The sequence below is a fragment of the Siphateles boraxobius genome, unplaced genomic scaffold (genome assembly GCF_051911475.1).
Source record: "Siphateles boraxobius isolate OS27281-9 unplaced genomic scaffold, OSU_SipBor_1 19, whole genome shotgun sequence".
In the NCBI taxonomy this organism is placed as follows: Eukaryota; Metazoa; Chordata; class Actinopteri; order Cypriniformes; family Leuciscidae; genus Siphateles; species Siphateles boraxobius.
In genome coordinates this window covers 28,807,654-28,829,754 of record NW_027508799.1, presented here as the reverse complement: position 1 = coordinate 28,829,754, position 22,101 = coordinate 28,807,654, and the positions used below count along the sequence as shown (strand labels likewise).

Genomic DNA, 22,101 nt, shown 5'->3' with positions numbered 1-22,101 from the left:
TTATTTTCCAAATGGCATTTGTATACATTTATGTTTGCAAGAATAATCTTTAATATTTTTATATTATTGATATTTTTGTTAAAGGAGAAAATCTGAAATGAATTTATAAAATATATAACAAATTAGTAAATATCAGATAAAATAATTTAAAAAAAATTCTTCTACATAATTACCATGCATTGGTAATTATAATGGTACCATGCACCATTACTTTGTGGATGCATGGTATGCATTGGTATGCATTTCAGTCTTGACATTTAAAGGGGCATGACATAAGAAATCAAATTTACCTTGAACTTTTAAAACGTAAAAATGGTCTTCATACCATTAAAACATCCTGCAAGTTTAATAGCATGAAATGTCCTTATAAACAAAGCATTTATTTAATTATCCTAAAAAAGTCTTGTTTTGATATTGAGGGATCTATGACGTCAAATACATTTACATCTTGACTGCCTATAGGGCAAAATATTGATGAATGGTTATACATCTTCACCCACTGGCATTCAGTCGCTTAACGACATGACATTTATTTACACTGGATATAAGCGTTGTCACATTAAAATCAAATGGAACCTATTACAATCACTGACGCTGTCTACACTGGATACCAGTATACAGATGCATGTTCAGTTTCTGACATGCTTCACACACTCGAGTCTGTCGACAGGACAAATGGATGAATGAAAAAACATTTGCTTGTGCCCGTCCAGTTTAAACAGCTTGTTTGCGTCAGTACAGACTTCACAAGGATCCCAGTGTCAGAAACAATTGGATGGTTTATGTTAATGGCTTCATGGATTGCGCAGAGCATTTTGTTTGGTAAACAAGCAACAGTGTAATGTGTAAAAACTTGAAAGATGAAACTGTATTGGATCTGGCAGCAGCTGCATCACAAACCGTGAGTAAATGATTTCATAATGCTTTATCTTTAAATAATGGATATTTTCACAAAACTCGCAATAGCAAGTGGGTGTTGTTCATACTGTTTCCCATAGCCAATCATAACAGTGGCCGTTAACTGACAAGACTTAATGGAGCCATGCTTTAAAGGGGTGGTTGATTGCGATTTCACTTTTTTCATTTTAAATAGTGTGTAATGTTGCTGTTGGTGCATGAACCGTATCTGCAAAGTTGCTGCGCTGAAAGTTCAACGTAAGCAGAGATATCGTCTTTTAAAAATAAGGAACTTAAATGCCTACAAAAACGACTCGAATGGGACTACAACGTGATACTTCCCGGGTTTTATACGTATCTAACCCATAAATTTACATCAACCCTCCCTCCGGAATATGCAAAAAAGGGGGCATGGCCATATTTCTGCAGCTTTGTCGAAGAGGAAGAGTTATAGTGGAGAGCAGTAGCCATGCCGTCGAAAGTGTGTTATTTTGACCCAGCTGTCAGGTCTTCTGTGTTCGGGCTTCCAGTTGTTGAGGCAGCAGTTGTTGGGCCACAACCTGTAAGTAAGACTTAATAATTTTAAATGTATTTGCATGTATAATTTTAGACGTAGTGTTTTAGTTTCATTAAGGACGTAAACAAATGCCAGCGCTGGCTTTAGTAGCCACTTAGTTATGCTATTTTGTGTGTCTATGGCAAACGCGTACAAACATTTTGGACCTGAATTTGTAATTATGTATTAATTTTGTAAATGTATTTTCCATACTTTATGACGTAATTTTTCGATTTGATCAAGCTATTTTGTGTGTATAAGACAAACGTGTATAAAGTTCAAAAAACGTTTTGTAAGAGCCGTGTTTGGGGAGGTATCTGCTTGACTCTCTTCATCGCCCCTTTCTGGGTCTGATTCTGGCTCAAACTGATATGGCAGTATTGCCACAATTATTTACATTTGACCACATGCAACTTTCGCCCGTAAAGGTAATGGGCGTGAAGTTTCCGGACAACGTGCGCTACGCAGTTTAGCCAATTGCAACACACTGATTGGTTAGTTGGCCCAACTAACCAATCTGAGCCCATTGCCTGTTTCTGAGGGAGCGATTTCATAGTCAACCGGTCGTTCAAATGACAGAGGAGAAAGCGGCTTACAATAAAGGTGAAATTAATGAAAAATAAGGCTTTAAAAAACAAACAAACCCGAAGACATGTTATATTGCATCCAACACATTCATGCAATAAAAAAAAGCAGTAAACCACTCCTTTAAAAACGGATCATTTCAGACAGTCCGAATGAAGGTTAACATAAGTGAACCTCCAGGAATATATTATAATAATTTAAAATACCCATGCCATGACAACTTGAATTGAATATGTATTTTTAAAATTAATTAATATAATTTTTTATTTGTAATTATCATTATTTTTTTATATATTTTTTTTAGACTTTTAACTTTTTAGTAATTCACTTTTAATTTGACGGGCATTTTCCCAGTCCTCCATTGCGGAAGTGGCGCTGTGTAACGTTAACTGTTTTTGTTTACAAACTGGATATGATCCACGTGTAGTTTTTAAATGAATTAATGACATTGAGAGTTTAGATTGGATTATAACAAATTATTTATTACTTCGATATTAAGTCTGTAATGCACTAAAAGCTCAATAGCAGTCCGTTATGAGAAGCAGTTCGTCCGTGTCTCTGGCGGGCGGTCGTGGTTCGGCCTCGGTTCGGCTGGCCAGCCCACCCGCGTGTTCGTTTGCCTCTCCTGTGGACGCTGCCGTTGAATATTTAATGGTAAAGAAAGACTTTCAGGCTGCTCTGGACACATGCGAGAAAGGGCTTGAGAGTTTGGCCTCTTCTGCAGAACAGGAGGAAAACTGGTGAGCAGTGCTAACGTTAGGTAGATGACGGTCCTTACAAATTGTAGAAGGTTACTGATTCCAAAATGTTACATAACAAAAATTGTACTTATTAACGTTAACCGTTACATTACACATTTATGGTAATATGATCTGACTACTTTTAGCTTACATTTGACCTTATCACATTCATTTTGAATAGGAGAAGATTATAGTTTACCATTTTACTTAAAAATACAAAGAGAAAGAAAATATATTCCATTCTTTGTTATCAACAAAATCAAGTGCATTAAATATTACATTCCTTCAAGGTTTCCCAGACTGGGTTCATGATGAAACTTCAGAGGGCAAAATAAAACACTTGCAAACACTTAATTTCTGGTTTAGCTGTTTGTCATGAGACCATTAACTAGTATCAGAGAACTCTGAACTTGATTTTATTATTGACCTAACTTATTAATTTAAAATAACAGGGGGTAATTCAAGTACATGTATTAGGTTAGCTTAATAAGAGGTTCAGCTGACAAAAAAATTGGGGGAATCCCTATATTTCATGTAAATATGAAGTGTGCGTGTGTGTGTGTGTGTGTGTGTGTGTGTGTGTGTGTGTGTGTGTGTGTGTTTGAAATACAGTAATACCTGTACAAGTTTAAATTACTCCCTGAGTGATTATTCAAATAATAATTAATGTGTTTGTCAGGAGTTGATTAGATACTAATGTTTTAAAATGTAATATAATCTAATTATAAAGACTTAATTTTTGGAATCTGATTACATACCCAGCATTGCTGGTGAGTTAAACTGACTGTTAACAGCTGTTAACACTATGATGATTCATTAATTTACCATCTTTAATCCCATACTAAATTATTGTCCCCACAGCTTCAAGTATGCAGAATTGAAAGCAGCTTTGACAATAGTGGGGATTCAAGCACTGGCTGAGCTCAATCAGTGGCGTGGAGTTCTGTCATGGGTTTTACAGCAGTATGGAGAAACGGAGAAAATTCCTGCCAAGATTATTCAAATGTGGTAAGAAGATTCTGTCATTTAATCTCACAAATTACATTAAATATCAGTTTGAATGTGGGTGAGGTACCACTAGATAACACCTAATGTAGATTAACTGTGTTTCACAGCATTCTACTCTATGTGAAAGTGGGTAAACAGGCTGTAATGAAGGATGCGGTCTGTGATTGGCTGCACTGCTCTGGTAACATGACCCAATCAGGCTTCAGTACTGTGGCTGAGCTGTATTTTCTCCACATACTGGTTCCGATGGGTCAGACGACTGAAGCTCTGGAAATGCTGGAGAGCGATGTGGGTCGGGTGGCATTCAGTGATGAACAGAGACAAGCAGTCTGTAGTTTAGTAGACATTCAAAATGAGAAAAATGCAGCATCGTCCAATTCAAATCCTGAATCTGTAGCAGTGGTGGCAACGACTAGTGCTTTAGAACGAGGTGGCTTTCTTTTATTTATTTGTTTATTTATTTATAATCAAAATGCTATATATCTAACAAATTCTGTGCAGTATATTTAGATTCAAAGTATATAATTCATTTTTATTGTAGAATATTTTTTTGCAAATAATGGATTCAACATTGTGTTATTGACAGAGAGATCAAACCAGCGGTTGAAAACTATAACGAGGCTGTTATACAGAGGTCTCTCAGTTGCCAGTGTGAGAATTAGATCCATCTCTCTGCGCAGAGTTTTTCTGGCTTTGATGTTGCTGTATCTTCTTCTCGTCCGTTTAGACCCAGGTAAGAGGCCTATCTTTATGCAGTGCATTCTTAATAATTACTCTGATAATGACTGACTATAGCCTGTTCTGAAATAATGCTCTGATCTCAGCTCTTCCCTCAGCTTTCCCATGGTTGCTCCGGCTGCATGGACTCCTTCAGCAGACGTGGAACACCATGTTTGGACCTTATTACAGAGCCAACAACAGAAGTTAGAGTTACTGGAAATGTTGCCATCCAAAATTTTTATAATTTATAGATACTGTCTTTGCTCAATTTGTTGGTGAATATAGTTATATTATAGATAAATCAATGAATTATATCAAAGATAGTGCTGATAGCCTTTAGAGAAATATTTAATGCAGATCACATGTAATTTAATTGTATAATAAAATGTATATGTGAATATATGAGTTCCTGTGCATCTGCAACTAGTAAATATATAGTCACAGTTAAAGCATTAAGAAACTGTTAATTAAACGTTTATTAATATGTACTTTTAAAATGTTATTTTATTAAATGAAGAATTAGAGGTTAATGTGCATTAAAATGTAAATAGCCTATATCTAAAAATGTGTATTAGAATTTCCTGATATTTCTATTGATTTTAAGAATGTAATTGTGGTTAATGTTTGTAAATAAAAATAAAAGTTGGGTAACACTTTAGGTTCCATTTGTTAACTACATTGACATGAACTAGCAATGAAAATAATTCTAAAGCATTTATTAATCTTAGTTATTAATGTAATGTAAACATTGTAATATATTAAAATCAAAATTTGCATCTGTTAATATTATTTAAAAATTATTCAATGAGCTGACATGAAATGACAATTGTATTTTTATGAACAATAGCGTGAAATAAATGAATAAATACTGTGACGTCGTTATTTATTGTTAGTTAACAAACATAAACTAATAAGACCTTATTGTAAACTGTGTTACCAAAAGTTGTTTTAAAATATTGCCTAATCATGTATTCTAAACTGCGTGTTAGTTTCGTCCGACTGTCACAGAAACTGACGCGGGAATTGAAAGTGAAAGTAAAAAGAGCTGTTTATGTCTGAAACTCAACTGACTGTTATGCTACGAGTAAACCGGGAGATTAAGTATCTTGAGGAAGGTAAATATTGCCTAGGCTTAGTTCAGTTTTCTATAAACTAATGCGCAGTCTAACGCTAACTGTCCACCACGGAGAAACTGTCATACTGTATATGTCTGTGAATGGGAGAGTTCTGGAGTAAAATGGCTTCTCGACTATATTACAGCCGCTCCACATCATACTGCTATTCCAGGGATTATGGTAAATCAGCAGAGCTAACAGCCCGCATTAAACCACACTCAAAAGAGATTTGGAATTTAATTAGCTTTTTCATCATTACATATAATGGCAAACGAAGTGCTTCACACAGAACGCGTTTTGCTGTTAAAAACGCGTATAGGGTTTTCTTTTAAAGGGATAGTTCACACAAACATTACAATCTGTCTTAATTTATTTACCCTCAAGATGTTTCAAACCTCTATGAATTTCTTTCTTCTGCTGAACACAAAAGAAGATGTTTTGAAGAACTCGGTAATCAAACAGTTGGGCCTCATTGATATCCATAGTATTTTTCCTTACAATGAAAGTAAAGGCCCATCAACTGTTTGGTTGCTGACATTCTTCAAAATATCTTCTTTTGTGTCCAGCAGAAGAAAGAACTTCATACAGGTTTGGAACATCTTGAGGGTGAATAAATTATAAGTTTTCATTTGTGAACTAACCCTCTTACTGTAATTCAGTCTCCTGAACCATTTTTAAGTATATGCACTGCAGAAACTAATGCTGGAACAAACTAAATTATCTTAAATATGATTTGATGTTTCAGAAGTGAGAGGCCTTTTGAACTACAGTCTGTCCTGTTGTGTTAATTCTCTGCTTCAGTCCTTCTCTGCCACCACTGAACTACTGGACATACTGAACAAGTAAAGCTCCATTATCTATTGATTATGCTGCACACTTGAAAACTAGCCATACTAAGACATGCTAAATCATTTTAAAAAATGCCTGTCATTTAAAGATGGAATCCATCTGATGGGATCGAACAGAGTAACACCCCATGGCGGTTAAAGAATGCCCTGCTAGCCATGAGGGATAAATCACTTCCTGCTCCGCACAGAGACTTCCTGGACAGCCTCTACTGTCATGCCATCCGCCGTATGTATCATATCACCCTAAAATTGTACTTATGAAAATAGTGTCATTCTGAGTGTATTCTGTTTTGTGCTGTAGGAGGCACTCAACAGGATGCGGATGAAATATTCCACATTATCCTCGATCTCATCCAGAAACAGATGCCTGATCCTTGCTTGGTGGGTTTGCATTAAAAATATATGTGTACAAATTTTGTTTAGTGTGTAAACTGTGAAAATGAGAATATTCAATTCTATATGTTTAGGCTCAGGAAATCCGCAGTCTCTATGAGATAAAGGTGGAGACACAGGTGCAATGTTCACAATGCTCATTCATTCAACGAGAGCCCAACTCTCTTTTCAGCCTTCCTTTGGCAATCGGTGAAAGGGGAAACACCCTGGTAAACAAGTTAAACATTCATCAATTGTTTTGTCAGTACATCAGTAATACCATTGTATTGTTCTTATGTTCTTCAGGAGAGCTGCATAAACTCTTATTTCCAGCTTCAAAAGCTGGTGAATGGTGAGGAGCATCACTGTAACCAGTGTGAACAGAAGCAGCCGTCCACTCACGTGTGTGCTTTTAGTTTTTTTTTTGCCATTATCAAACTATATAATATTTTGTAATGTACATTTTTGACAGTTTAGAAATGTTTTATGTCAACAGGTAACGGAAGTTGCAATAGTCTTTTGTTCTCTATTCTGACATACAGTATATTCAAGTGAGAACATTTCTCGAACAAGAAAAAAATATAGGGCAGGACTGTATTTTGTCCACTGGGAATTGTTTGGATGGTTGTGGTTTGCTATTGGTCAATCTCAGGTGATTGACAGGTTGTCACGCATTAAACACATCATCAGAGAAGAGTAAAGATGGAAGAGGGAGATGAAGTTATTCTGATTAAAGATTATGAATGCTCATGAATTTAAAAACAATAATGATGTGCACAGATCATTAATCATTTACAATAAATTGTGCAATATTCCATAAGAAATGTATATTTCCTGGTAATTTTCTGCTGTAAAATGGCAATTTCAAGTAAGATTTTATTTTGCACTTTATTTTACAGTGCATGCACTTACATGAACTACTGGGTAATATAAGATAACATGGGTTAAGGTAATGTTTGGTTCAGGGTTAGTACTGTACCTAGTTATTATTACCCAGTTATTGCAATTATTGCATTGTTTTTTGGTCATGTAGGGACTGAAACTTATCTCATTGCCTCTGATCCTGTGTGTCCACTTGAAAAGATTCAGAAATGATCGTGGCTTCACCAAGAAACTCTACAGCAAAGTCACCTTCCCTGAAAATTTTACCACAGGCATTTTTGCTGCAGGACAATCAGAAAATGCATGTATAGTATATATTTTGTAAAGAATAATAGTAGTCATTACAATAATAATTTTATATTATATGCTTAAATTGTTGTATCCTTGTTTTAGGTTGCGAAGGAGTCTCCCAGGGCTGATGAGCATTACAGTCTCTATGCAGTAATAGTTCATATAGGATCTGCTATGTTTGGTCACTACACTGCTTACATCAGGCCAGCTCAGGACTCCTGGTACTATGCTGATGACTGTTCCGTGCGACCAGTAAGAGATAGAGACTGACTAGAAACAGAAGGATCTGAAATAGATTGTATTGAGACTGATATTTATTTTAGTAATAATTTTCATTCATTTGTCTCAGGCCACATGGACAGAGGTGCAGGAAACATTTAAAGGGTAATTCTTGACCTATATCTTGACCTAGTCATCTTGTCACAGACACTTTAAAAGAGAACAACAAAAACATAGACCCGCTAAATAATTATTATTTTATTCACTTTGCAACATCTTCCAGTTTTTGATTATAATTTTGAATACCGTTCTAGAGACGCCACGGCCTACTTGCTTCTGTACAGGAAGAAGAGCTGCAATTCATCTGGATAACGCGTTGGGAACACTGCAGTACTGTTTTCCTTAATGACAGGACACTATGGTTTAATGCAGAGAATATTACAATAATAGGACCAAAGTCTATTTATATTTTGTGTATAATTATGAAGAGAGGTGTGTAAGAATGTAAATCAGTATATTTTCATGTTGATTGGGGATTTGTGTTGGGGATTGGTTTATATAGGACAGTATTTTGGATCGGATTAAGCTATTTTGGAAGTGATTATTTTGTGGTGTTTATGGATATTGTTCAGTAAAAATATGTTTTGAAATAATGTTGCCTGTGATCTCAAATTCTTGCTGAAGATATACAAACATTGAATAAAAATAAATTCAGCTTAAATTTAATTTTATTTTGAAAAATGCGACCTGGCTTTTATTTTGAGAAGCAGCCATCGCGCTTCCAGAGTCCTCCACTTATTTTGAAAAGCATCCATGTCATGGCATTTCCCCCGCACGTCCTGGCAAACACCTCTGTCATGATCTTGGTTGTAGGTGAGCAAACACTGTAATAAAGCAGCCTATTTCATACTCAACTGAACATTCTGTTTTCCTCTCAGTTCGTCGCATTTAGTAACTTAGCCTGTTAACGTATAACCTACCATAACCGTACAATATAAATGCAAAGACTGTGTTGAATTTAAAGCTACAGACTAGAGCACTATGTTGTACACAGACTGCAAGGGGAAATTCAGTCCACATTATTGTGTGTTGGATGCTATTGGATATAATATATTGTTGTGTATTATTGTTTGTTCTTCGTCTGTTTTAGGTTCATTCTCAGGACCAAGAGAGAGAAGTTAAAATGACGAATCCACTGAGAGGAGAGGTGGTCAGACTGTACAAAAATGTAATTTTATCTTCTGACAGTTTCCTTCTGCTTTCATGTTACATCTGATCTTTTAATATGAAATATTGTTTAATGGTACTTAATTTCATCTTGTTAGACAATTTTGAATTGCAGCAGAGTCACAAAATAAACAAAGAAGATTAGTAAAATTGTTATAATGACTACTTTGGTTATTAATTTATTTTCTGCAGCTTTTGTATCTTGGACGGGAATATCCAAAAGGCACTACATACTTCAGGGAGCGTCTTAAAGCCGCTTTCATGAAGAACAAAGACGTCACCGATCCTGAGAAAATCCAAAAGCTGATTGACCGTGGAGAATTTGTGATCAAAGAACTCGAGGCACTTTATTTCCTCAGGAAATACAGAGCTATGAAGAAACGCTATTATGAACCAGAGCATTAATCAGTGATGTTTTCTGTCACAAGTGCCTGACTATATGTGTCTCAAAAGTTTTTGAAAATCTGTATCTGATGTGTTGCACTATAACAGATTTGGACATAAACGTTTATTTTTTATTATTACTATATCTTTGTTACATTCAGCTGTTAATTGTAATGCAAGTGACATGTTTCTTAATAGGTATATATGTTTATTTAAAGACCTTTCAGTTTAATGGTGTTTTAAGGAACTGTTTGAGTAGATAACTCTACATCACAGAAAGCAAGGTTGGTTTTCCCAAAAGATTTCTCCAGCTCCTGCACCAGGTCAAGCTTACCCGAACTGCCGGAAACCTTTTAGTGCAAATAATTCAAAATGGAAAAAGTTATGGGAATAATGTGAGTATATATGTCAATGTGTGTGTCTATATATACACACACACAATAAAATGTATACTCACTTTTTCTTTAAACGCATTGTAGGCTTTGTAGCAGGTGAGGTCCTCTTTTGATAGCATGAGTCCAGGCTGCAGTTTTGTCTGTCTGCCCCCTTGGAGACACAAATTTAGAAAACATCAGTTACTCTGAACAATGACAGCATTATGCAGAGTGCCTCACATTTCGGAATGTCTCATACCCGAAAGTATGCTGATAATAAGCCCTACGCCGATGACCGTCACAGTCCCCAATGGGCCGAAGTACAGATATGAGAGGGAGTACCAATTATCAGCCAGGAAAGGCCTGTTGAGAAATGGATCTCGTTACATATCAGCCAAAAGATTTTGACTTGAGCGATTTTCACAACCCACCTTTGTAGATTCTTCTCTTTCATTATGAAGTCCATGTTTGCAGTCCAGTTAGTGCCTTCTGGTGCCATTGAGAAGTTACAGCCGTGTGTCATCAGAGGCAACGGTCTGCTGTTCTCTGGTTGCGGAGGGTATATCTGTGCTCCAATGCACACCCACAGTGACAGCGCCAAACCAGACAGCAGCCCTGCCAAACCTCCCTAAAACAGACACACTTTCCATTGTAAAGACCACTATATTTTTGCATTTTATAAAGAAAATGCACATTAGCCTTATTTTTATTGCTTTTCCAGGTTTTCTTTTGGTCTTTCAAAGGTCTTTAGTCTAAATTCATCCTTACTCAAATTAAGGTCTTAAGTCAGAGGTGATAGGTTAGGTCTTAGTTCAGGACATTTAAATGGCTTCTTATAAACATTGTCTTGAAAAAAACATTACTGGTGTGCATCTTGAGACAAAACAATGGCACTGACATATTTTAAGATATGCCAGTGCAAATTGCTTTCAGTTAGGACAGCTCAAACATGCATTTTAATCTGGGGCTAGCTTTAAGATTTGTCTGTGAAACCGGGGGGAAATGTTCTTTACTTGGTCTCAAAAAGTCTTAAATTTACCTTCATAAAACCTGCAGAAACCCTGTTCTCTATCACATATTTTAATAATCACCATTAATTAGTATCATTCAAATGCTTAAACATTCGGACATTGCTTTACCATGGAAATTATACTTTAAAACCTTTTAGCGTGCTCAACTTTTCTGATAACTTCAAATTTGAAACACAACTTTGTTATATAGCTTGGATTTCCTTGCAATTTTAGACACAATTTAGTGAAACATTTACATTCTAAAATAAAAATGTTTAGTTCAGTACATTTGCTACAGTAAACAAACTTCTATAACTTTTTTTCACATTGACAAAAATCAGCTGAGGGTCTTCTTTGAAAAGAGAACAACCCAGGCCTGTATTTCAAAACTTCATAAATTACAACCAAGCCAAGTTCAGATCTACGTTAAAAAAAGAGGGGTGACGTTTATCGGGTTAAAATCTAGCCATAATAACCTTTGTGTTGGCGCATGAAAACAGGACTCCAAGAGAAAAGAGGCCTAGTAGAGGTCCGCCAATCACTCCTACAATACTAATAGCGGCCTGTTGAGGGATGAACATACAGGAAAATTAGGGTTATGCTATCATTTGCCCAGTAATTTTAACATATAATTCATCAGTAACCCACCTGTAGCATCCCTCCCATCAAAGATGCAAGACCAGCCATTCCAATGCACACGACACCATAAAACACACCTGTGATTAGGAAACATCATCTAGTTTAGTAGTTGGAATCACGTATTATTTGTTAATGAACTCTAAATGAAGAAATGTGCTCACTTATGCCCTTTGAAGCCCATGATAGCTGTCTCTCTGACAGACTGAGGTACGGACACATCAGATCTGTAATAGTTACCGCAGCCAAAGCATTTACACTGGAGGAGACTGTACTGTAGAGAATAAATATACAGAAATGCTAATGTAAAGCATTTGGTATGGGCCTTGAAAGCAATTATCACTTAAGTCACCCACATGCCTTTCATTCTTGCATTTAAACTTGCATCATATTGGTTGTGAGGGAACTATTGATGTCAACTGATATAGAGAGGAATTCTTTAGGTAACACTTTACAGTGAGGTCTTATTTGTTAACATTAGTTAATGCACTGTAAAACAAAGATGCTAACATGAACTAACAATGGGCAATACGTTTTTTTTAAATATGTTTTATTGCTTGTTCATGTTAGTGCATTAACTGATTTTAACAGATACAACTTAAAAAAAACATTAGTAGATGTTAAAATTAATAATAACCAAAATTTATAAATGCTGTAGAAGTATTCGTTGCTTGTTCATGTAAACTGTTTTACTCAGATGATGAGTGTTTTCATTATGATTTTATATTTAATTTTCATTCTGTTCCCCGCCACAACAAAACTATTGTAACATTTTAGAAGAATAGCATGAGTGATATAGTTTAATGGTACTTTGTCCTTTTTGAGCCATATTTTCATTATATCACAAAGAGCAGCTTGGACATTCTGCTAAATGTCTTCTTTTGTTTTCCACAGAAGGATATGGGTCTCGAACGACATGAGGTTAAGTAAATAATGATAAAAGTACTTTAGATCTGTAGAGAACAAACCTTAAAGTGCCACTATATGCTGCTGCCACGAATAGTCCTGGCAGACCAGGGTATTCGCTCAGGATGTCCAACACCAGGTATGGCATAAGCTTATTGTATATTATAGAGAGAGACATTGATGTTGCATATTGATTGGTAATAGCATCAATACATATAATAACATGCACAAATTATATTGTTGTTGCATTTGACATGCATGTGGTTTGTGGCGTACCTGGTCTTGAGCAGACACCTTCTTTGCTGTCCATGGATCACAGTTCTTATAAACAGAGTATAGACACAAGCCACAAAATACTGAGCATAATGAAATAACCCAGAGAGACACTAAATTAATGTACAAGGCCCTGGATAGAGACAATAACACACATACACAAACACAAAAAAGGTTAATTTACACATTGCATCCCTTTCAGTATGAATTTGAGAATTCTTTTGTGTGCAATGCTCACATTTTGGCATGGAACAGTGACTTGCATGATATGTATCTCTGTACTTGAGCTTGATTGATGCCATAGACGCTGGTCCAGAGGAACGTCCCTCCTATTGTGATGCTCCAGAATGTGTGTCTCCTCAGAGGGTTTGGATCGAAGCTGAAAGGGGTTGGACACGACATGAGAAAGTGTTAAATTATGCATTCCTGTACCTGTCAGTCATGTCACAACTTACTCCCATAGGTTAAGCCGGCCGCCCTGAGCGGAGTCACTGATGATAGTGGAGATCCCGCCCTGCAGAAGCACTGATTGGACGATGACAGCCAAAAGACCAGCCAACATGATGCCAACCTGGAACACGTCCGTCCACACCACCGCCTTCAGACCGCCCTGCCAAGGTAAAGAGACAGTTCTATATCAGTGCATTTCAGCCGTTTTCACTGCAAGGGCCCCAGTTGTCCACAACAATATTTGAAGGCTCTGTGACTTTTCCAGTTGTTTTTGAAGTGAATAATGATTATGGATAAGGATTTTTTAAAAATTGTCTATATTATCAATTAAAATAGAGTAAAATACCTTTTGAAAGTAACTTGTTGCTTCAAATCAAGATTGTATCAATAACATTGTTACACCAGTAGGTGGCGACAAGTGACTGTTAAAAATTGTCATTGTTCAAAAATGCTGATTAATCCAGTAATTAAACAATTGAAGTCTTTAAGAGTGAGACATTGAATCATTAATTTAAACCATTTAAAAAACACTGCTAATAATTTTATACAAAAACAAAAATCGTTATTCTCAGTTAATTTAGAATCGTGCAGTTCTCTTTTATTAACTTACTAATGTACAGTAGAGTGTGCAGACGACTCCAGTCGACATGACGGCACCCCAGAGATCCACACCTGTGACTGAGACAAGAGAGAGAGGAGAGAGTTCACTTGACCATAGAGTGCTGCACATTATCAAGCATACTTGTTACACCATGCACTCCACAAATAATGCAGTTCGACTTTACACTCTTAAAACATAAAAGTTCTTTATTGGCATCGTTTATTCCATGAATAATTTCCAATGCACAAAAGGTTTATAGTGAAAAAGGTTATCAAAAGATAGATTATCCCTCAAAATGTTATTTATATTAAAAATAATGGTTTTAAAAGACCCCAAAATGGTTCTTCTATGGCATCTCTTCAAAAATCCCCCTTTTGAAAGTCATTGGTAAATTGTTGAAATGCAAAAAAATCCTACCTTGGTTTAAAGCCAATGCTGGAGCATAAATAACCAGACCAGTGTAAAGTACCTGAGAAGAGATGGAAAATACTCTAAACTACATTAAGTTTACTGTATGATTTAGTGAGACTGAAAATGGCAAGAAAAACACTCACTGTCTGAATGATAAACAGGACTGTCCCAAAAAGTCGAATCACTTTATTGTAACGCATCTCCAGATACTGCAAACAGAAGGGGGAAATTAAGTTACATTGCAGTTGCTTTTCATCTGAATGAATACATTATTGACACATTTTAAGATCCTTAATATGTTTTATCTTTTTTATATTAAATAAACTTACTATTTTAGATCAGCAACAGTATTAGTTTAGTTTTTGTTTCCGCTTTATTATTATTTTGAATTAGCTTTTATTTTTATATTTTTATTTTTAATGTTAATTTTAGTGAAATTTTAATCACTCCATTATGTTTTTGTCATGTTATTAGGTTTAATTAGGTTCAAATTTATTTTTAATTCAATCTTAGTTTTGGTTAGTTTAAGTTTTTATCTAGGCTATTTCCAGTTAATAATTTTTGTGCTTTAACTTAACCTTTTTTCAGTTAATTGAAACATTTCATTTTTATTATATTTCAGCTTTATTTCAATTAACAGAAATGTTTTTGTTAGTTAATGATAATAACCCTGATCATTAATATGTTTTATCTTTAATATATTCAATAATTTTACCATTTTCAAACAGCAATGTTGTTATTATAGTTTTCATTATGGTTTTATTAATTTAATTAGCATTTATTGTTATATTTTTAGTTTTTGTGTTAATTTTAGTTTAATTTTTAACAATTGTGTTTTTGTAACTTTTTTTTTCTTACTCACTAAAGGTGAGTCTTCAATTTTCATTTAGTTTAGATTTTTTTTCAGCTCCATTTCAATTAACAGAAATTTTTTTAATTTGAGTTTTAGGTAACGATAATAACCCTGAATTCAGCAATAAAGGGTGTTTATGCCAAATTTTCCTTCCAGTTCAGTTTTCTCTCATCTCACCTCATAGGTGCTGGTTATACCCAGTCTGTAGAAGATTGGCAGGAAGATCTCAGAACTAACAGCCACCATCAGAACATAAGAAAAGCAGATGAGGATGAAGATGGCTCCGTACTGATACACCTCTACCGGGGTCCCTAGAACAGTGATGGCTGACATGAAGCTGGCCGTCAGGGACAGGGCCACCGGTACCGCCGTCATACTCCGTCCGCCCACCAGAAAGTCTGCAGAACTGCTCTGACCTCCTCCGGCGAAGGCGTAATACACCCCGATGCCTGCTGAGACGACCAGCATTAAGGTGAAGACCACATAGTCCCACACACTGAAGGAGGGTCCACTTGACATCTTGGTGCAGGTCTGATGTTCTTTAACAGGATCTCTTGATATTAGGTCAGACTCAGAGATGAGAGTCTGAGGAGCCTCTTTGCAGTGCGGTCCGTCAGAGAGAGTGTGATTGTTCCTGGAGCTGCATGCTTGTCATCATCCCAACCGTATCATTTTCATTCCTCCTTACAGCATTTGGGCTGGAATGATTTTTTTTCTCAGTAATTAGATAATGAGTTTATTCTTATGTGTGAGACACAGAAAGAGAATTCACTCCCTATTTATTACAACAAATGCAGCCTAATGTTATTAACCTTATTAATCTTTGTATGTATAGGTTAAAGTAATGCAGCTTCATGCAACATATCTAATAATACAGAAACATATAAATTAAGAGATAAAAATATAAAAAATAACAAATGTTTTATATATATATATATATATATATATATATATATATATAAAACATTTGTTATTTTTTATATTTTTATCTCTTAATTTAGATATATGTTTCTGTATTATTATACATCATTCAACTGAAAACCCTTGGTAGACCAGTGTTATTTTAGTAGGCCTTTCAGTGACATAATATACTTTTTATTGATATTTTGAATTCGAGTTTATATTTTCCATTTCCATTTTAATTTCAGTTTAAGTTTAAAAAATGTTGTTTTGTTTTTGTCAAGTTAAAAAAAAACATGTCTATAGTTTTTATTAATTTTTATTTCAGTTTTAGTTTTATTTGTACTTTTTTAGTACATCAAGGTAAACTAAATAAAACAGGAAATGTTGCCTTGGCAAGTAGCTAAAATAAAATAAGTTTAAATATTTTATTTTAGTTGGTTTATTTTATTTCAAGCAATGCATTTTTTTATGATTTTAGTTTGAGCTATCTAGTTATTTTAGTCATTCCTACCCTGGTATAAACGAAGAAAACAAAATGTGTTTTGGTAATAATAATAAATAAATAACTTAAACAAGGCGATCTTTCCTTCTTGCACTTCTAAACGTAGTAAGACTTTTCTTTTGAAATACAGTAAAAGTCCAACTTGTACCCATAATGCATCATTCAAGATGGCGATTCCCTGATACGGCATGTGTATCAACAATTTCACAGCAATTGATAACGCATCTTGATTTTTAAACCACGGAATACTCTTAATTTTTGCATTTGGTCGTGAGATAATACAGCAAAATGAAGCTCAAAGCCAAGCCCGCATCTCATAAATCAGAAAACACTTTTCGTGTAAGTTTATTGAACAACGCATGCTGGAGACTCCTGCTCATGTGACTGACCAACATTACAATGTTTTATTTCATAAACATATCGAAACGAATTTTTCATATTGAATTGGGTCGATATAAGTCTGTGCATTTTATCATTACCTTTTCATCTATAAAGTTCAATGTACCCCTAGTGTAATGTGAGGAAGTTTCCTCTCACTTAAGATATCTCCATATCTTTTATCTTCCAGTTTGCCACGTTTTCTGAAAGGCTCGCAAAAGTAAACATTGATGTCATTCATCGCATTGACAGCACTGGAAGTTATGCTGAGGTATGAGTCTTGTTTATATCTGATAACATAACTTATTGTTAGCAACATTATAGTATTTAATGTGTTTTTGATTAATTCTGCTGCTTATTTTCTCAGGAGGTAGAAACTTATTTTTATGAAGCCCTAATAAAATGGAAAGACTTGAATTTGACAGAACACTTCAGTAAGTAACCACGCCCTGTGACCTTACAATATGACAAAATACACTGTGTATATTGAGGATATTATACATACTGTGAATCTAATGTGTGATATGTACATCCTGTACTGTCATGTATATGGTGTAGTGACATTAAAGTGATTTGCTTTGAGTATTAAACTAATCGTCTATTCCACAGCGATGTTTTTTCGAGAGGTGTCAAGCAAGAGTCAGTCTTTCAACATGCTGGTGTTTCACCAAAATGTCATTGTGGAGAGTCTGAAGACTCACCTGTCAGTGAAGAACAACATGGCTTACCAGCCTCTTCTGGAGTAAGTTCCTCTCAGTCTTTCTTTACAAATAAACAGACCAACAAAGCCATGTTAACCCTACACTTGTTTTCAGTCTTGTAATTCAACTGGCTCGGGACCTCCAGATGGACTTTTACCCCCACTTCTCTGATTTCTTCATCATCATCACATCTATACTGGACACACAAGACCCTGAGGTGTTGGAATGGGCCTTCACGTGTCTGTCGTACCTGTACAAATACCTGTGGAGGTTGATGGTGAAGGATATGGACAAGATATACAGGTGAGTAGTAGAAATAAACCCTAGTGGATTATATTCCAGATTATTCTTTGTCATTCTTTTTGATCTCAGTTGGATGTTTGGATTCACAGTCATAGTTTATAGAATTATAATGTGTATTTAGTAACACTTTACAATAAGGTGTCATTAGTTCAAATTTAGTTAACCCAGGGGTTATTAACATTGGCCCTCGAGGTCCCCTGTCTTGCAGTGTTTAGCTCCAACCTCGAGCAAACACACTTGAACATGCTAATCAGGGTCTTCAGGATTACTAGAGACTTACAGGCAATGAGTTTGATCAAGTTTGGAGGAAAGTGGATCTCGAGGGCCAGAGTTGAGAACCCCTGATTTAACCTGTTAACTGTCAGTCTCAGGACTTTTGGCACAGTTTTTTCCCCCCATCACATATTTTAGTTATCGTCATAAATTAGGGTATCATTGAAAGCTTAAACACTCAAAATTCTAATTACATTACCGTGAAAATGGTACCTTTTATCAGGCTCCTCCCTCAGTGGGTGGAAGTATTACAAAATTTACTGCACTATTCGTAATTCCATCCATTTCTAAACTTTACAAAACACATATTGTTGGAAAGATCTGAGACTCAGGTTCCACTGATCTTTGTGATAGAAGTGATATTGTGACAGAAATGTCAGAATGCATTAAAATTCAATGTAGTGTGGGTGTCACCCTTAAACAAAATCTCACAGGAACTTCATTTTTTGTGATATCAACTCAAAGTTTGGAACACAACTTGGTTAGACATATGGCCAAATTATTTTGTGAAATATATATTTTGTATTCAATTTTAATTTTTTTAGTTAAATACATTTGCTTTGCAGTAAACAATTTTTTTTACACATTCATTCAAGTTTTTTCACTTCAGCAATAATTTGCAGTTTTTTAAAAAGAGACCAACTTTAGGTCTGTATTCCAAAGCATTTATGAATTACAACTATTTAAGCTCTTCACATCTATGCTCAAAAAAGGGGGGTGAGGGTTAGGTTAATGCTTTAACTTACAATAAGCAAGACATTATTACAGTATTCATTCACCTTTGTTATCAGTGGTTAAGAAAAATACAAGTTTATTGTTAGTTCATGTCAGCTGACTTCCACTAAATAATATTAACTGATACATCTTTTGATTTTAATAATGTATGAGAACATTTTGAAATTAAGATTAATAAATGCTAATGTTGTTAACAAATGGAACATTATTGTAAAGTGTTACTTTTTTTTCTAAATCAGTCTTTACAGTGAACTTCTGGCGCACAAGAAGGATCACATCCGCAACTTTGCTGCCGAAAGCTTCTCTTTTTTGATGAGAAAGGTGAGCCTTTAACTTTTCGGATTGTTTTCATCATGTCCTCTGTATGATCATGTCCTGTTTTAAGCTAATGCATCTGTCTCATGTCCAAAAGGTTACCGATTATGACGCGCTCTTCACACTCGTGTTCTCCAACCTGTCAGAGCATCCTCAGAAGGCCAGAGGAGCCGGTCAGCTGATCTTTGAGATGTGTCGAGGAGTCCGGAACATGTTCCACTCCTGTGCCTCTACGGTGAGATCATGTCACAGAAAACCAAACGCATCACACAATTAACGTTTGGCTTGTCAGTGAATAACAGTACTGTTGTGTTCAGGCTCTTCCGGTGGTGTTGCAGAAGCTTGGCCCAGCAGTCGGACAGGATGTTGATTTACCTTGGGACTCGATCAAAGAAGCTCTGGACCACATGGCTGAGTCATCAGCCAACTATGTTGACAAAGAACACCTGATTGTCCTGTGGGACTCCTTAAAGGTGAGAAAACCATTTTTTATTTCTCTACATGAAGTTTGTCTAACAAAGCATATAGTATGGACTTTTCTGCACTTTTTATAAAGTGATTCTTCCCATTCTAGATGCTGATTGGTCATCGTTTCAGTTGTTATGAAACGATGTTACGATGAAACGATGTTACGTTGTTATGAAACAGCTGTTACGATGCTATAGTAACAGCTTGTAATAGACCAATACATCAGACAAACCGATTAATCAGCTGATATTAATGATTTGTGTTTTAAATTAATAACTGCAAATGATGATGTGCACACAATAGCTGAAGTTAAACACTTTTTTACTTGATATTTAGTAATAATTCACCCGTTTAAAACTGATTTCTGTATACATGCATCATGTATGCATGAACATTATATTGTCCGTTAAAAAAACATACCATTTGTGTGTATATATATATAAATACATATATACGTTTCATTCTTCATAAATTACTGTAATATTCTTCTGCGATCTCAACTAATCAGTATTTTTATACAATCCCATTGCAGACAAAATATTACGATCCATTATTATTATTTATAAATAATTTCTGTCTTTTAATGGTCTTTATATATAAATGTGTGGGTTGCATGTGTATGTGTGTGTTGCAGGGGTCTCTGAACGAAGTTCTTGGAAAGTTAGAGACAAGCGATGCCGACCAAGCTAATGAACACTTGGAGAGGATTCTGTACATCTACCACACACTTGTGGAGCATCGCAAAGGAGCAAAAATTACAGAACCACAGTCTGTCTGTGAGGTTTGTGTGTGTGTGTTTTTCTATCACGCAAAAGCCCTATTTGGACGGGCATAGTTTTCTAAACAGTGTTTGAGTTACAGTTCTTATTACTCGGCATCTGTGATTTCCATGTACCAATTCGGACGGACTAACATCTCAGTGTTTATCACATTGGTGGTAGTGTGTGTTTTCTAGATGTTACAGAAGTTCATGTGCTGTGCTTGTGTGCATCATGTATAATGTACATGTCTTTCAAGTTTATAGAACCAGCTGTTTATATAATAAACTTTCAAGTGAGCAGAGAAATCTAGACAATTTTCTTACTATCCTGACACTAATATTACAATGGGCAGTTTCAATTTTTTAGCTCTATTCATTAGTTTTATCGTTTTATTTTTCTCTGTCGGATACCATTCATTTTGAAATTAAATTAAATGAAAACGGTAGCACAGATAGGTCATTCGGACGGGATTAGATTTCTCAGAGGTGATATGCTCTAGATTTTTTTACTGAGGTTGTGTGAGAAAAATGTGAGAATGTGAGAAAAAACACACTTTGAATTCTCTAACGTCTTCCTGGGAAAATAGTCCTGTCCGAATAGGGCTAAAGACTGTTCTTCTTGAGTGCTGGTGCATCTCTGATATGTTTTTCTCCATTTTTGTCGTATTTAGACACTTCTGAAGCTAGTTAAAGCACCAGGACTGTCCTACTCCTGCTCCAGGATGCTTTTACAAGTGGTTTCGTCTCTGTTGATGGGGGAGAATTTGTCATTGCCTTCGCAGAGTATCCACGAACTAGTGAAAAAGGTTTGTTTTGTGTGCACTTACACAAACGTTTGTCCATCTTTATCTGTCTGAATTCCTGTCTACGTAATTTCCTCTCTGGTCCCTCACGCAGGTCTTCAATAGCGGGATGGACCGAGACGTGATATTGTCATTTACAAAAGAGATGTTTGACATGAAACGGTTTGAGCAGGTCAGTGAAAGCCGGATTGTGGTGTGAAACCATCTTTAAGATCAACTTGCATCTGTTTTAAATGTTGATATGTGTTTCTCTAGGTGTTCTTGCCCAGTTTGCTGCAGTATCTGGAGCAGCTCTTCTGCACTGAGGACGCTGTAAACCGACAGCTGGTTCTAGAACTGCTGGTTGGTCTGATTCTGTCCAAAGCTCCGCCCCCCACTGACGGATCCATGGCTTTTGAGAAGTACCCATTAGTCTTCACTGGACAGACTGACAGGTAAGCTGGGCTATTTTTTTTAATCATCTTGAATTTCTATGCTCTTTAAAAATTTGTTTCCTCATTAACTCTCTCACTGCTATTAACAATTGATCTTTTATGAGAAAACGCTTCTCTTTTAGGCATCTTTAGGCATCTTTTGAAAGAGTACCGAATCTCCTGATCAAA

The 22,101-nt window shown here is 35.6% G+C and overlaps 5 protein-coding genes across 9 annotated transcripts in view; 4 read left to right on the top strand and 1 right to left on the bottom strand.

Moving 5' to 3' along the window:
* The first annotated feature begins 30 nt into the window (after positions 1-30).
* pex26 (peroxisomal biogenesis factor 26) lies at positions 31-5,377 on the top strand. 2 transcript variants are annotated; one of them, XM_077234776.1, is made up of 5 exons: positions 31-901; positions 3,640-3,786; positions 3,894-4,216; positions 4,373-4,519; positions 4,611-5,377. In XM_077234776.1, the coding sequence occupies exons 1-5, from the start codon at positions 861-863 to the stop codon at positions 4,712-4,714; spliced, it is 762 nt and encodes a 253-aa protein (XP_077090891.1). In that variant the 5' UTR covers positions 31-860; the 3' UTR covers positions 4,715-5,377. The 2 variants fall into 2 exon arrangements, with proteins under 2 accessions (XP_077090891.1, XP_077090890.1); XM_077234775.1 differs by lacking the exon at positions 31-901 and adding an exon at positions 2,391-2,778.
* A 133-nt stretch (positions 5,378-5,510) lies between these two features.
* On the top strand, positions 5,511-8,886 carry usp18 (ubiquitin specific peptidase 18). Its single transcript, XM_077234771.1, has 10 exons — positions 5,511-5,801; positions 6,367-6,463; positions 6,559-6,695; positions 6,771-6,850; positions 6,937-7,071; positions 7,148-7,243; positions 7,875-8,024; positions 8,117-8,266; positions 8,364-8,398; positions 8,548-8,886. The coding sequence occupies exons 1-10, from the start codon at positions 5,723-5,725 to the stop codon at positions 8,603-8,605; spliced, it is 1,017 nt and encodes a 338-aa protein (XP_077090886.1). The 5' UTR covers positions 5,511-5,722; the 3' UTR covers positions 8,606-8,886.
* A 95-nt stretch (positions 8,887-8,981) lies between these two features.
* On the top strand, positions 8,982-10,313 carry lyrm5a (LYR motif containing 5a). Its single transcript, XM_077234774.1, has 3 exons — positions 8,982-9,102; positions 9,384-9,461; positions 9,653-10,313. The coding sequence occupies exons 1-3, from the start codon at positions 9,052-9,054 to the stop codon at positions 9,863-9,865; spliced, it is 342 nt and encodes a 113-aa protein (XP_077090889.1). The 5' UTR covers positions 8,982-9,051; the 3' UTR covers positions 9,866-10,313.
* slc5a8 (solute carrier family 5 member 8) lies at positions 9,782-16,025 on the bottom strand. The gene is made up of 15 exons (XM_077234768.1): positions 15,536-16,025; positions 14,649-14,714; positions 14,512-14,563; positions 14,104-14,171; positions 13,499-13,653; positions 13,282-13,422; positions 13,047-13,176; positions 12,833-12,921; positions 12,029-12,138; positions 11,877-11,944; positions 11,705-11,791; positions 10,650-10,846; positions 10,478-10,581; positions 10,302-10,390; positions 9,782-10,194 (listed from the first exon to the last, which is right to left on the bottom strand). Exons 1-15 carry the CDS (start codon positions 15,875-15,877, stop codon positions 10,084-10,086), a joined length of 1,809 nt encoding a protein of 602 aa, XP_077090883.1. The 5' UTR covers positions 15,878-16,025; the 3' UTR covers positions 9,782-10,083.
* Positions 15,744-22,101, top strand: part of utp20 (UTP20 small subunit processome component) — a 32,142-nt gene continuing 25,784 nt past the window's right edge. For 3 of the 4 annotated variants that reach the window (XM_077234763.1, XM_077234761.1, XM_077234762.1), the window contains exons 1-12: positions 16,921-17,102; positions 17,332-17,412; positions 17,509-17,575; positions 17,751-17,883; positions 17,957-18,145; positions 19,393-19,474; positions 19,566-19,703; positions 19,786-19,941; positions 20,571-20,717; positions 21,368-21,502; positions 21,594-21,671; positions 21,755-21,933. In XM_077234763.1, coding sequence (XP_077090878.1) covers positions 17,052-17,102; positions 17,332-17,412; positions 17,509-17,575; positions 17,751-17,883; positions 17,957-18,145; positions 19,393-19,474; positions 19,566-19,703; positions 19,786-19,941; positions 20,571-20,717; positions 21,368-21,502; positions 21,594-21,671; positions 21,755-21,933 — 1,436 coding nt within the window. In that variant the 5' untranslated portion in view covers positions 16,921-17,051. Of the gene's footprint in view, positions 15,831-16,920; positions 17,103-17,331; positions 17,413-17,508; positions 17,576-17,750; positions 17,884-17,956; positions 18,146-19,392; positions 19,475-19,565; positions 19,704-19,785; positions 19,942-20,570; positions 20,718-21,367; positions 21,503-21,593; positions 21,672-21,754; positions 21,934-22,101 lie in introns of those variants that run through there. The other variant, XM_077234764.1, reaches the window with a different exon arrangement.